Raw genomic sequence first — 15380 nt, forward strand, 5'->3', positions numbered from 1 at the left:
AAGCCCCAGCTGTTTGATTTAACTTTTACAAACATACAGTAAGTACAGTACAGTGCATTACCATTATTCAAGATGACTGGAAAGAGGTCATCAAGTGGAAGCGACCGCAGTAGTGCAAAAAGAAGCCGCAAAGGCATTACATTGGATATTAAACTTGATGTGTTACGAAGGTTTGATGCCGGAGAAAAACTTAGCCAGATTGCAAAAACATTAGGTCTCGCTCCTTCAACAGTGGGAACAATTCGTGATAATAAGGACAAAATTAGGTCAAGTGCTCAAGCAGCTACTCCATTAACTGCTCGAACCTTGTATTTTCATCGAAGTGATGTGATGCTGAATATGGAACGACTCCTGAGTGTCTGGATTGAAGATCAGACTAAATTCAATGTGCCACTAAACACTATGGTTATTCAACAGAAAGCCATCAGTTTATATAATGATTTGCAGGAAGAGGAAGGTGCATCTTCTGAGGCTAAACCTTTTCCTGCTAGTAAAGGCTGGTTTGAAAGGTTTAAGAAATACCTTAATTTACACAAAATAGAAATGAGCGGTGAAGCTGCCAGTGCTGATACAGATTCTGCTAATAAATATCCTGCTGAGCTGAAGAAAATTATTGATGAAGGGGGTTACCAGAACAAGTGTACAATGTTGATGAAACTGGGCTTTTCTGGAAGCGCATGCCTGCTAGAACTTTTATTTCCATTGAAGAAAAATCAGCAACAGGCTTTAAAGCATCCAAAGATCGTTTAACTCTTCTTCTGGGAGGAAATGCTTCAGGTGACATGAAATTAAAGCCCCTACTTGTGTATCACTCAGAAAATCCAAGGGCTCTCAAGGGCTATGCCAAGTCTAGTCTACCTGTGATTTGGCATTCCAATAAGAAGGCTTGGATGATTATGACCCTTTTCCAAGACTGGTTCACTAACTATTTTTGCCCTGCTGTAGAAAGATATAATGCCAAGCGTAACATATCTAATAAAGCATTGCTCCTCTTAGACAATGCACCAAGCCACCCAGTAAATTTAAATGATCTTTTGGATAATGTGAGAGTGGAGTACAGGTACATCCCCAAGAACACAACTTCGTTGCTCCAGCCAATGGATCAAGGTGTGATAGCTAACTTTAAGGCATATTATCTTAGGAATACTTTTTTGCAGCTCATAAAAGCAATTGATGGGGAGGATAAACCTACAATTAGGGACTTCTGGAAAAAGTTCAACATCTTGGATGCTGTGGATAATATAGCCGAGTCATGGGATGAAGTGAAAACCTCAGCTATGAATGGTTCATGGAAAAACATATGGCCTGAGTGTGTCCATGAATTTCAAGGTTTTTCACAAGCTGAAAGTCTACAGAAAGTTCAACAAGGCATTGTAACACTTGCAAATAATATAGGCTTTGAAGAAGTCGTGGAAAATGATGTGGTTAAGTTGCTAGAGTCCCATAGAGAAGATTTGACTAATGAAGATCTGATGATGGAACAAGAGAGAGAGCTGCAGGACAAGAGGAGGATATAGAATCTCCACCCACTCCACTTCAATTGACAACAAAGGATATGTCTAAAGCATTTGCACTAATAGAGGAAGGTCTGCAAATCTTAGCTGATAATGACCCCAACCGTGAAAGGAACATCAAGATTGCAAGAGCAGTTAACAATGCTCTCAGTTCCTACACTGAGCTGTACAAAGAGAAGGTGCGCCATAAACGTCAAACAACTTTGGATGAGTTATTCAGAAAAAAGGTGAAAGCAGATGAAGAAGCAGATGATGATTGACAGGGCACGGCAGAAGAGAGTAGTGCCTCTCCCTCTCCCTCCCAATAACTTCCTTCGCACCATCAATCCTCACGCAGCAGTCAACATCTTTTGTGGTAAGTACAGTACAATATTTGTATTTATTCCAACTGTATTTCTCTTCATATTACATGTATATCATGAATTTTTTAATGTACTGTATTGTATGTGTTTATAAATGTTTATTTTCATTCATAAAAGTGCTTGAATTACGTTTTTTGGGGCCTAAAAAAATTCCATCTCCAGTTTTATAATGGAAGTCAATGGGAAAATAGGTTTCGCGTTACGGAATTTCACGATGCGGTCAATTTTCCAGGAACGGAACCCTTCCGTAACGCGGGGGATGCCTGTACACAGTAACTTTGCTGTCACTTGGAATCGAATATGATGATCATCTGGCTACGATACAATGATATGAGTTATAAGGATGTCACCTTCATTGGTGAGTTTTGAGGTGACTAAAGAGGCCGCTACGGGACCGGTAGAGTTGTTCACAGATGTTGCGCATGTGGAGGACTGCATCTAGTGCGGGAGTGGCGGTGGCAACATCTTTTTGGTGTTGGTGCTTGTCTTCCTCGTTATGCAGTCGGGCTAACTCGAAGGTATTGACACCTTCTTGTGTGGTACTCTCCTCCAAGCATTACGCTGTGGATTAATCAACTCCCAGGTGAGGGGGTCGATTTGGCACTTTTTCAGGTTTGTCTTAAGACTATCCTTATACTTTTTCAATTGCCTGCCGGTGTTACGTTCACTATTCGTTAGGTGACCGTAAAGTTGCTGCTTTGGCAGTCTACTGTTGTCCATGCGGGTAACATGGCCAGTCCAGCGTAGTTGTTCATGGATAATGGTAGCTTCGATGCTCCTACAGTTGGTGTCAGCAAGAATACTGGCATTTGTTCTCTTGTCTTCCCAGCAAATTCAGAGGATGGAACATAGACTACGTTGGTGAAAGTTTTCAAGTGCCTTGAGGTGCCTCCTGTATGTGACCAATGTTTAACTACCATATAGCAGGGTGGGGAGGACCACTGCTCGATATACACGCAACTTTGTAGATAATTTCAGCTTCCTACAGCTGAAGACAGTTTTGGAGTCTGTCAAAGACTTTAGATGCATATCTGATCTGATGCTGAATCTCATCAATGTCCGCAGTGGTGGACAGGTGGGAGCTGAGATAACAAAAGTGGGTAACATTAGAGAGGGTAGTACCATTAAGCTGGATGGATGGTGGAGGTGTGGCTGAACCTGGGGCAGGCTGAAAGAGAATCTGAGTCTTACGTATATTCACCTCAAGGTGAAGTGTGCATTCTCATTTGCTTAGGTGTTCAGGATCTCCTGTAGGTCGCATTCAGTGTGAGGGACAAGGGTGAGGTCGTCGCATACTGAAGCTCAGTATTGAAAGCTGCCGACACCTTTGTTCTTTCCTGGAGTCGTCTTCTGTTGAAAAGACCCTTCATCCGGTACTCGATGTCCACCCCACCGGCTAAATTGGCACTGGCACGGGTAAGGAATGCAGCCAGGAAAATGGAAAAGAGAGTTGGTGCCAGTACAGACCCCTGTTTAACCCCCGTTCGGTTGGGGAAGATCACAGACTGGGTGCCATTGTGCAGGGCACTGCCATTCTTGCCATCATGGAGTTGTCTCACAATGGTGTTGAATTTTGGTGGACAGCCAAAATGGCTGAGGGTCCACCAGAGGGCTTCCCTGTTGACTGAGTCTAGGGCCTTGGTTAGGTTGATGAAAGCCATGCACAGGTCATGACGCTGTTCTCTGCACTTTTCCTGCATCTGATGGGTAGCAAAGATCATGTCAGTGGTGCCATGTGATGGTCTATAAATCACATTGAAATTCTGGGAGGAAGTTTTCCGCCTCAGGAATAAGTCTGTTGAGGAGGACTCAGGCGATAATCTTGCCAGCTATGGACAGCAGCGAGATCTCGCGGTAGTTGCCACAGTCTGACTGGTCTTCCTTGTTCTTATACATATTGACAATGGAGGCATCTTTAAGAGCTTGGGGGATTTCCTCCTTTTTCCATATATTCTCCAGGAGAGAGTGGAGACTGCTGGTAAGCAGAAGAACTCCTGCTTTGTACACCTCGGCTGGGATTCTGTCAGGCCCTAAGGCTTCTTTATTTTTCATCTGTTTGATGGCAGTAGCTACCTCATCCAGGGATGGAGGATAGCTGAGGTGGGTCAGCTCTGGATGCTGTGGGACCTGCTGGGTACTCAGGACTAGGGTGTGACAGTTGCCCCAACTTTGTCTTACAATGCTGTTCAAAATTTTGGTGTTGCATATTGACATAAAAAATACCCACGTGCAATTTTTGGAAGATTCATGCATATTTGAGTGAGCACCAGCAATTTCAAAAATAGTGATTTTGCTTATACGGCATACGCGCCTGTACAGTATATGAGATTACACAACTATCATAAGGGATATTAACACAAATCATTTGCCTGTTTTAATTAAAAGCTGTTATCACTAACACAAAAAAGTTACTCATTCTTATTCTCTCCTGGTACATTAAGGGGTTTTATCATATATTCACAAGGTATTATTTCTCTTGAGCAAGAAACCATGATTTTTGTTCGGAAACAGATGATCGTTTGCGCTGATTAGGAACGCGGAGTCTGTCATTTTCAACTACTTGAAGGACTTCTTGAAAGCTCTCCTCATCCCTGGCAACATTAAGAAAGTCATGGCAAAGTTTTACACCACGCTCTGCAGCCTCATTGACGACCTGAAGCTTGTCCACAACCCGTTTTGTGTTTAGGTAGTCGTCATGATCCACCTATTCACTGGCTGGACTGTGGAGAAACTGATAGTGCATGCCTAAAATAGTGAAGAACCGGCTTGAGCCAGGTCCAATTAGGTCCACCAGGGCAGTGCCACTTTCTGGGACAGGGGGAAGATATGGCTTTCCATAGCCCCCATGATTGAGCCCCACTCTCTTAGTAACTTCAGTGCCTTCATGGGAAAGAAGGGCCTTCCTCATCTCTTCTTTTGTCCTTTTTTGTACTTGGAACGAGAACAAAGCCAGTGGGGCCAACTCCTCAGTTAGGTACCAAGTGTGTCTACCGAATGCCACATTTGCTTTGTCAACTATTGTGGAGTCATATGGGGCAAATTTAGCCAAGGTTTCGACCAAATTCAAGTCATTCAGTGGCGCACTTGCTGGAACGGGGCAAACAATCCACCATGGGACAAACCAGCGACTGTGAACATAGCAAACCGTTCTAACTTGCTGATTTGACTTTTAGTCACAACCTCGGCTTTGGGAAACTGCTCTTTGATCTGGCCTGACAAAAGAACAATCTTGAGGGTATAGAGCCATCCACCTTGCTTTGTGACGTGCGCCGGGGTAGACCATCGTGAAGTTCATGGGCTCGGATCCTTTAGTTACAAGCAGCAGACAAAGCTCTACCAGCTCCTTGTAGTCGCCACGTGTAAATGGTTGGGCTAGAGATTCACGGAAGAAGTCAGCCATCTCCTGCTGGCGCTCCTCAAACACTCCAGGCATTGCGGGGTTGTAGTATTTCTCTTTTTCATTGTACACCAGTTGAGAGAAATGGGTCTTGAGCCTAGAAATGCAATTACAGTTATGCGTTGGTTAACGTCCGACTGAACAATGTCTGATCGCATATACATCCGTGGCCCCGCCTCCCCCCTCCCCCCCCTCCTTAAAAAAACAACTTCCGTGACGCCTACTGGACCACCACTCCACGACCCCCTGACGGAGACACGATGATCCTCCCCATACTGGTCAGATAATTATGTGTTAAAGGAATATGCTTCCTTCCTTAGGCTTTTTTTTAAGCATTTGCCTCCAGGTGTAATATTAACTTACATCTATTGAGGATAAAATCTTTCACCTACAAATTGACAATAACGCATTTGCTGTAATCAGACATATCTAGTTGCCTCAACAATTGCAACCCCAGTTGCAATAGGGGTTGCAATTTCAAATTCTGTGTCATTACTAAGGAATAGCGAAGTTTCTCTTGCACTCTAAGATTAAGAGAGAAAACGGAGGACTCCGGCGTCCTGATGTGAGAGAAAACGGACTCGTATGATGGGGGACCAAATAAAAAAAGCCTAGCTACATGTTTTGTGGACTACAGTATTAAGCGTACCCTTTTCATCACTTTGTAATAAACCTTGCCATGCCTATGTGTGTTTATGATATTTACCATAACATTATATATATATTTAGTGGGTATAAATGGTCGTAAAATGGGAAACTTGGGGTTGGGTCTTGGGTGCCTGGAACCAATTAGAATAAATCCCATAGGTTCTGTACTTTCGTTATCGGCGGGGTCCCAATTAGGCACGATAACCAAGGGATGATTGTACTGTACTGTATATACTTGTGACACTGGCCAGTTGCTTCTGGTGTTATGGTACAGGGGTACCAAGTGACAGCACTAGGATCCCGCTTCCTCTATCAAGGAATAAACAATTGAAATTTAAATTGAAAAAAAACATTCAAATAATGAGACGTAGCGAACTTAAATGGCCCTAGAGCGGGCACAATGACGTATGCATCGCGTATTCTTATAGATTGTGCTGCGAAGCGTACGTTATCTAGTGAATTTAGTCAATTTTGTACAGTAACAATGGACCTAAGTGCAAACCTGTATCGTACATGTACTAAATGATTACGGTTCTAAAATTGTTATGTCTTTTGCAAATACAGGTAGTCCCCGACTTACGACCGCATGGACTTACGTCCATTGGTACTTACGACCGGCTCTGACTGTACGTCCGTTGGGACATACGACCGCTGCAGTCGTGACCAAAAATATTTTCAAATGATGCGCGCATTTTCTATACCGAAACGTTTCCGTCCGGGGCGAGAGGGTGGCGCGTCTCGTGGGTACACTCACTCAGTGGAGCGCTTAGTTTGTGTTTGGCTATCGAATCCTATACTGATCGCGCTTTGAACTTTCGTTATTATCGTATTTAATTGACTTTATAATGACTGGAAAGCGTAAAAGTGAGAGTGCTGGTGGTGCTCCAAGGAAAAGGAGACAGGCAATTACTTTTGAGATGAAAATGAAGATAATAACACAGCATGAGAATGGAAAAACTGTAGCAACAATCTCACGCACTGAATGGCTCACTAAGCAATTTGTAACTCCCACGCCACGCGGATCTCACGCACTGCCGGGACTTACGACCGCCCAGATATAGATAAAAAAAAAACATATTATTATTTTTTTAAATGACACACGATTATATACCCCTAAATGTTTTGTTAATGGGGTTCCATGTATAATGAGAAAATATAGGCCCTATGTGGTATTCAGTTGAATGTTACATATTATTAAAGGTTAAGTGCTCAGTCACACTGTATCCATTCCCTATTATTTATTACTTTCACTGTACTGTATCCATTCATCATTATTCATTACTTTTACTGTACTGTATTTCATTATAGATTTTTTATTAAAAAAAAAAAAAAAAAATTTTTTTTTTTTTTTTTTTATCTATGTCGGACTTACGACCATGTCGGACTTACGACCTGGATTTGGGTCCCTAACCCCGTCGTAAGTCGGGGTCTAGGTGTATCCACTATTCTGAGGGACAAGGAACGTATTCGTGAAGTAGTGAAAGGAGCAACACCTATAAAGGGAACTATAATATCAAAAAGAAGACAAGGTCCTATTCACGATATGGAAAAATTATTGGTGATATGGATACAAGACCAGATACAGAAGCGTGTACCCTTAAGCCTTCTAACCATACAGGCTAAAGCAAGAAGCCTGTTCCAAAGCCTGAAGGAGCAGGCAGGAGAAGAATGTGATCAAACCTTTACAGGAAGTCATGGGTGGTTTGATAGATTTAAAAAACGCTACAGTCTCCACAATGTTAAGGTAAGTGGAGAGGCAGCTAGTGCTGATGTTGGTGCTGCCAAAGCTTTTAAGGAGGAGTTAGATGATGTGATTGTGGAAGGGAATTATTTGCCTGAGCAAATATTCAATGTGGATGAGACTGGATTATTGTGGAAGCGCATGCCTGAGCGGACATACATCCACAAAGAGGTGAAAACAATGCCAGGATTCAAGGCATTCAAGGACAGAATTACACTTCTGTTGGGGGGGAATGTTGCTGGTTTCAAGCTAAAGCCCTTCATGATCTATCATTCAGAGAACCCCAAGGCTTTTAAGCATATCAGCAAGCACACACTGCCAGTGTTTTATCTCAGTAACAAGAAAGCCTGGATGACCATTGTACTGTTTGAGGATTGGTTCATGAATTGTTTCATTCCCAGTGCCAAGGAGTATTGTCTGCAACAACAGATTCCATTCAAGATTTTACTTATTTTGGATAATGCTCCGGGACACCCACCACACCTGGACGACATGCACCCTGATGTTAAGGTAGTGTACATTCCACCTAACACTACCTCTGTCATCCAACCCATGGATCAAGGTGCTATTGCTGCCTTTAAAGCGTATTATTTACGCACGACTCTTCGCTCAGCCTGTTGCTGCTACTGAGGGTGAGAAAACGCTCAGAGAGTTTTGGAAGGAGTACAACATTTTGTCATGTATAAAGAACATTAGTGCAGCATGGGATCAGGTTACAAAACATTGCATGAATGGATTATGGAAGAAAATCCTGAAAACATATATGAACAGTTTCAAAGGATTTAATGAAAATGAAGTTATTTTGGATATTAGTAACAAGATAGTGGAGTTAGGTAAACAGCTGGAGTTAGAAATTGATAATGAAGATGTTGGACAGTTGGTTGAAAGTGTAGCAGAAGAGCTCAGTAATGAGGATCTTATTGAACTAGATGCACAGAAAATTGCAGAGGACGAAGAGAGACAAAATGTAGAAGAAGAACCTGCACCCCCCAAAAAGTTTTCAGTGAAACATATGGCAGAGGCATTTGCTACAATTAATAAAGGAATGCAAATGTTTGATGGCATGGATCAAAATTATGAGCCTTATGCCAAAGTTGACAGAATGATCCAAGAGTCACTAGCTTGCTACAGGGAGATTTATAATGAAAAGAAAAAGCAAACTGTGCAGTCTAAATTGGACATCTATTTCAAGAAGTCCCCCAGTGCTGTCTCCTCACGCCCCACCAGTGCTGCCTCCTCACGCCCTCAAGATGATCCAACACCTTCAACCAGCCCTGTGTGCATTCAGCTGACTACATTTAAGGTAAGTGCTCAGTCACACTGTATCCATTCCTCATTATTTATTACTTTTACTGTACTGTATCTATTCCTCATTATTTATTACGTTTAGTGTACAGTACTCCCTCTTTATCGACGGGGGTTACGTTCTGTAAACGGCCGTCGATAAAGAAACCGTCGATACCGTGATGGTTACGTAATTTTTCTAACTATTATTAGCATATGTTGAATAAATGTACCTTTAAGCATTAATGCGTTTCCTTTACACATAACCTTAAATAATAGTGTATAAATAATAATATAAGTGGACAAAAATACTAGCAAACTTACGATTTCATTTATTGAAGTGAACATCGGTCCTTACAGTAAACAATACAGTGTACAGTACAGTAAAAGTCCAAAAATCCGGATGCCCAAGGCAAATTGTTTACCATTTATTATTACAACACTTTACACTGAAACGCGGGTAGTTTCAACAAAAATATTGTATATTTCCATTCAAGTATTTATTCAAGTCAATTAGGAGGGAATATTATTGTAATACAACAGTTTTTTAACTAAACCATTCGAAAAGTGATTACGGTAACATCTTTTGAACGAAAGAAAGTGAGTCATTGTTTTCGTCACGATTTGATCCCACTTTCCACTTTAATACGTACGTCATTTCAACAAAAATATTACATTTCCGTGAATGTATTATATCAAGCACAGTATGAATAGAATATCATTGTAATATAACAGAATTTTAACCGAAAACTATTAAAAAAACGAGTAACATCTCAAGAACATCGGAAGCTTAGGTAAAGTCTTTTGTTTCCGTCATGTATTTTATCCTATTTTACATTGAAATACATCACGTTTCAGCAAAACTACTATTTATTTCCGAGAATATATTCATTCAGGCGCAGTTTAGGTAAAATATACGTGTGATGTAATAATTTTTTAACTGAAAACGATTCGAAAAACACGTACCCTCTAGCCCTGTTCAAGGAGAGGACTGGGAGAAGCTGTTTGGTGCCAAAATAAAAATCCGGCTAAATAATCCGTCGATAATCGAAACCGTCGATAAAAAATCCGTCGATAAAGAGGGAGTACTGTATATATATATATATATATATATATATATATATATATATATATATATATATATATATATATATATATATATAAATTTAGTGGGTATAAATGGTCGTAAAATGGGAAACTTGGGGTTGGGTCTTGGGTGCCTGGAACCAATTAGAATAAATCCCATAGGTTCTGTACTTTCGTTATCGGCGGGGTCCCAATTAGGCGCGATAACCAAGGGATGACTGTATATACTTGTGACACTGGTCAGTTGCTTCTGGTGTCACTCTTAAGTAATGATAAATAAACACGCAGGCAGGCCTTCAGCGCCAACTGTCAAATCTTATCTCAAATAAATAAACAAACAAACGCCAGACATTCTGTCACCTCGCCTCCCGCCCCTACCCCCTCTCCCCACCACCCTCGTGTTCAAGATAAAAGATTGGTGATTTCTTTGTTTATTTTATATAATATCTCAGACTAAAGTTACGATAATATATATATATATTGCATTGCTGAAATCCTTGCAAGACAGAGATTAATTTGAATATAAGCATCATATATTTTGCTCAAGATATAAAAAATGTACAATGTACATTTTATAAAAAGTTTTTCAACTGTATTTTTGGGTAGATTTACACAAATTTCTTCATTTATTTTCACCCATTTACATTCACACACCATACTAAAAAAATGTAAAATAAATTCGTGCAAAGCTGGACTGCACATGTACTAATTTGATTACAGTACTAAAATTGTTATGTCTAGTGCGAATTACAACATGTTTATATTCAAATAAATCAGTATCTTACAAGAATCCCAGCTATGTTAATTATATTCTCCTAGGTCATATCACTGAAACTTTTATAAGAAGCTTAGTCACTTAGAACTGATAAATATACAGGTACACGCGTTAGACTTGGGCGGTGCCCAACTAATCAAGCGTACTACCTCCCTCCTCCCTCCTCCCCTCCTCCCTCCTCCTCCCCTCCCTGCCTCCCTCCTCCCTCCTCCTCCCTCCCTCCCTCCCTCCCTCCCTCTCCTCAGCGTTCCTGAAATCCTTGTAAAACAGTGAATAATTTTAATATAAACGTCATGTATTTTGCACAAGAGATAAAAATTAATCACCTGTATCACATTACAGTAGTGATTTAAGAGTAAAAGTGTATATGTACGTATATAGTATTCCACATACACGTAAGTATAAATGCAAAGTTTATGTTATGATCGGACAACGTCCATTTCGGTTAACGTCACGTTTCCAAGAACGTATCTAGGACGTTAACCAGCGCATGACTGTATTGGGATTATTGTATTTTGTACTAATCTATAATATTGTTTTAGGGGTATTAAGATTTATATGATCGATCATTTGCCTAGTGTTAGTATATCTTATAAGTCTAATAAAAGAACTTCCACTAAATTTGTTCATTAGATAAAACCGTGGTCCCTCGGTTAACGAGCACAATCCGTTCCAGCAGGTTGCTCGTTAACCGAAAAACTCGTTAACCGAAACCATTGTTTCAATGGGTTTTGGGTAATTGGTTCCAGCTCACCGAAAATTGCCTAAATTCAACAAGAAAGGTAGAAAAGTACACTTACTTTGAGGTGTGTATGTAGAAGGCTCCTGGATGATGATGATGATGGGAATTTGAATGGGGGTGGAGGAGAAGGAAGAAGAGAAGGCATTGGGGTGGAAGAGAAGTCACCCCATGGCACCATTTCACCCATAAAATTTTAGTTCTCTTGGTGTATTTCAAGATTATTTTCTTTAAGTCAACACTGCACTGCATTATATATTGTTAATATGTAAAATATATTTCAAAATGACCAATAATTTGCTTGGAAACACAGAAAAAAAGTGTTTAGTTGAAGAGAGTCTCAAGCAAGATGTTACCTCCACTGAAAACAGAGAGAGACTAACGCCTGTCTGGTGTGTTAACAGGCTGGATGGCACGCCAGAAACTAGTTTCTTTACCTTCAATTATGTTCAATAATTGTTAAAATGGCTAAAAAAAAAGTTAATATTAAACTTTTAAAATTATTGAATAGTATAAACTTCTTGATATTTACTAAAATAGTAAGGAATTTAAGCCCTAAAACCGATTACTGTATTGGCGGACTAATACTACAGTTGGTGGACCGCGAAATGCAAGCGAAAACATGTTGAAATCGGCTCGTAAAAAACTCGTTAATCGAGGGATTGCTCGTTAACCGAAGTTAAGATTCTTATGGAAGGTAAATCGTTAACCGAGGCGCTCGTTAACCGAGGGACCACTGTAATATTCCTTGTTATTTTGTAAAGCCGACGGTGCTAGCTCAAACATGCACTGATTTCCAAGAAAATTTACAGGGGTGTTTCCTAGGTAAATACACAATACTAAAACTTTGAACAGCATTGTAGGACCATTTTTTTATGTTTGGAGGGCAGCGGTCACACCCTACTCGGGACATCCACATCAGTGTTTCGGTTTAGTAGTGAATGGTAGTGCTCTTTCCAGTGCACTTTAATTATGAAATTACCTTCAGATGAGTGGAGGGGGGCTGCGCCATTAGTGATTGGCCCATAAAATGGTTTAGTGGAATTGGAAAATTCACGCATTTTGTGCTGATCTGTAAATTTTTGTGTTTCACATGCTTTATTTTTAAACCAGTCGTTCTTTTGATTGCGAAGTTCCTGCTGGGCTGCCGATTTCTTCTTGCGGAATGTGTCAGCTATGGTCCGCAGCACGTTGATTGCCGGGTCATTTTCATCAAACCAGTCCTGGTGTATTCTTTCAATCATGCCGAGGGTCTCTCTGCAGGTTTTTTGTCATGACAGTGTTGAATATATCCCATTCGGCACTGGGATTCGTGTTGTTTGCTGTTGGGTTGTTTATAAGCCCATGTTCAAGCTGCTCTCTGAAAGTATGTGCTTCTGCTGGATCCTCCAGACGTTTAGTGTTAAAACCTCTTCCGGGGGCTTGCTGCCTTCGTTGTTTTGGGGTGACGTGAAGCCAGAGCTTGGCTCTGAGCCGCACATGGCATGGGTGATGAGGATATCTCGACGATCTTTTTCTCTGACGATGTAGTCAATGTGATGCCAGTGTTTGGATCGTGGGCTTTGCCGTGAACCTGAGGAGTACGCCGTTGGGAGTACACTTGCCTAGTCCATTTCTCCCTATGGTTCCCTGCCAAATGTTAGCATATCTACCAACTCTGGCAGTGAAAGCACCAAGGAGCCCAACCTTGTCTTCTCTGGGGATAGAGGTTAGCACTGTGTCGAGGTCGGCGTAAAAGGCCTCCATGAAGCAATCCTCTGCATCCAGTGTTGGGGGGTATGCACAGTAACACAGTCCTGAACACAGATGCATAACTGAACACAAGCTGGGGAATTCAATAAAAATGAGCAACTTCCCAGAATCCACAAAAAAAAAAAATTATGTTTTTAATTTCTTTGTTATATATCCCGATTTTTCATCTGCCGTGACAGGAGACAAGAACTACTCATTTTGTTGCCTGTTATGCAGGTTGGCTCTATATTCTTCTTGATGATCAGGGATGATCTTTGCAAGTTGAAGTTACCTAGCTGAGGCTAGTTGAAGTTAACCTCGCTGAGGTTAGTTGAAGTTACCTCGCTGAGGTTAGTTGAAGTTACCTCGCTGAGGTTAGTTGAAGTTACCTCGCTGAGGTTAGTTGAAGTTACCTCGCTGAGGTTAGTTGAAGTTACCTTGCTGAGGGTTAGTTGAAGTTACCTCGCTGAGGTTAGTTGAAGTTACCTTGCTGAGGGTTAGTTGAAGTTACCTCGCAGAGGGTTAGTTGAAGTTACCTCGCTGAGGGTTAGTTGAAGTTACCTAGCTGAGGCTAGTTGAAGTTACCTCGCTGAGGCTAGTTGAAGTTACCTAGCTGAGGCTAGTTGAGTTACCTCGCTGAGGCTAGTTCGAAGTTACCTAGCTGAGGTTAGTTGAGTTACCTAGCTGAGGCTAGTTGAAGTTACCTGCAGCTGAGGTTGGTTGAGATTGCCTAGCTGAGGCTGGCATTGGGATTACCTCGCTGAGGCTAGTTGAAGTTACCTAGCTGAGGCTAGTTGAAGTTACCTAGCTGAGGCTAGTTGAAGTTACCTCGCTGAGGTTAGTTGAAGTTACCTAGCTGAGGCTAGTTGAAGTTACCTGGCTGAGGCTAGTTGAAGTTACCTAGCTGAGGCTAGTTGAAGTTACCTAGCAGAGGCTAGTTGAAATTACCTAGCTGAGGCTAGTAAAAGTTACCTCGCTGAGGTTAGTTGAAGTTACCTGTTCAGTTGGTTAGAATTACTGGCTGAGGGGGTTGGTTGAGTTGCCTGGCTGAGGCTGGTTGAGTTACCTCGCTGAGGGGCTGAACCCCAGTTACTGGCTGAGGCTGGTTGAAGTTACCTAGCTGAGGTTGGTTGAGTTTACCTGGCACAGGGGTTGGTTGAAGTTTACTAGCTGAGGTTGGTTGAGAGTTGCCTGGCTGAGGTTGGTTGGAAGTTACCTCGCTGAGGTTGGTTGAAGTTACCTGTGGGGTTGGTTGAGTTGCCTCGCTGAGGTGGCTGGTTGAAGTTACCTGGCAGGCTGCTGTTGAGATTGCACACCGCTGAGGCTAGTTGAGATTACCTGGCTGAGGCTGGTTAGTACCTAGCTGAGGTTAGTTGAAGTTACCTAGCTGAGGTTAGTTGAAGTTACCTAGCTGAGGTTAGTTGAAGTTACCTAGCTGAGGCTAGTTGAAGTTACCTAGCTGAGGCTAGTTGAAGTTACCTAGCTGAGGCTAGTTGAAGTTACCTAGCTGAGGCTAGTTGAAGTTACCTAGCTGAGGCTAGTTGAAGTTACCTAGCTGAGGCTAGTTGAAGTTACCTAGCTGAGGCTAGTTGAAGTTACCTCGCTGAGGTTAGTTGAAGTTACCTCGCTGAGGCTAGTTGAAGTTACCTCGCTGAGGCTAGTTGAAGTTACCTCGCTGAGGCTAGTTGAAGTTACCTCGCTGTGGCTAGTTGAAGTTACCTCGCTGAGGCTAGTTGAAGTTACCTCGCTGAGGCTAGTTGAAGTTACCTCGCTGAGGCTAGTTGAAGTTACCTAGCTGAGGCTAGTTGAAGTTACCTAGCTGAGGCTAGTTGAAGTTACCTCGCTGAGGTTAGTTGAAGTTACCTCGCTGAGGTTAGTTGAAGTTACCTCGCTGAGGTTAGTTGAAGTTACCTAGCTGAGGTTAGTTGAAGTTACCTAGCTGAGGTTAGTTGAAGTTACCTAGCTGAGGCTAGTTGAAGTTACCTAGCTGAGGCTAGTTGAAGTTACCTAGCTGAGGCTAGTTGAAGTTACCTAGCTGAGGCTAGTTGAAGTTACCTAGCTGAGGCTAGTTGAAGTTACCTAGCTGAGGCTAGTTGAAGTTAC

At 41.8% G+C, this 15380-nt stretch overlaps 2 protein-coding genes across 2 annotated transcripts in view; both read left to right on the forward strand.

The window, feature by feature from the left end:
- The window catches only part of LOC121862007, a 101044-nt gene that overhangs the window by 24742 nt on the left and 60922 nt on the right, over positions 1–15380 (forward strand). The window lies entirely within an intron of this gene.
- On the forward strand, positions 783–1517 carry LOC121862005 (tigger transposable element-derived protein 1-like). The gene has a single exon (XM_042359934.1). It carries the CDS (start codon positions 783–785, stop codon positions 1515–1517), a length of 735 nt encoding a protein of 244 aa, XP_042215868.1.

This window comes from Homarus americanus, unplaced genomic scaffold (assembly GCF_018991925.1).
Source record: "Homarus americanus isolate GMGI-L3 unplaced genomic scaffold, GMGI_Hamer_2.0 scaffold25013, whole genome shotgun sequence".
Lineage (NCBI taxonomy): Eukaryota > Metazoa > Arthropoda > Malacostraca > Decapoda > Nephropidae > Homarus > Homarus americanus.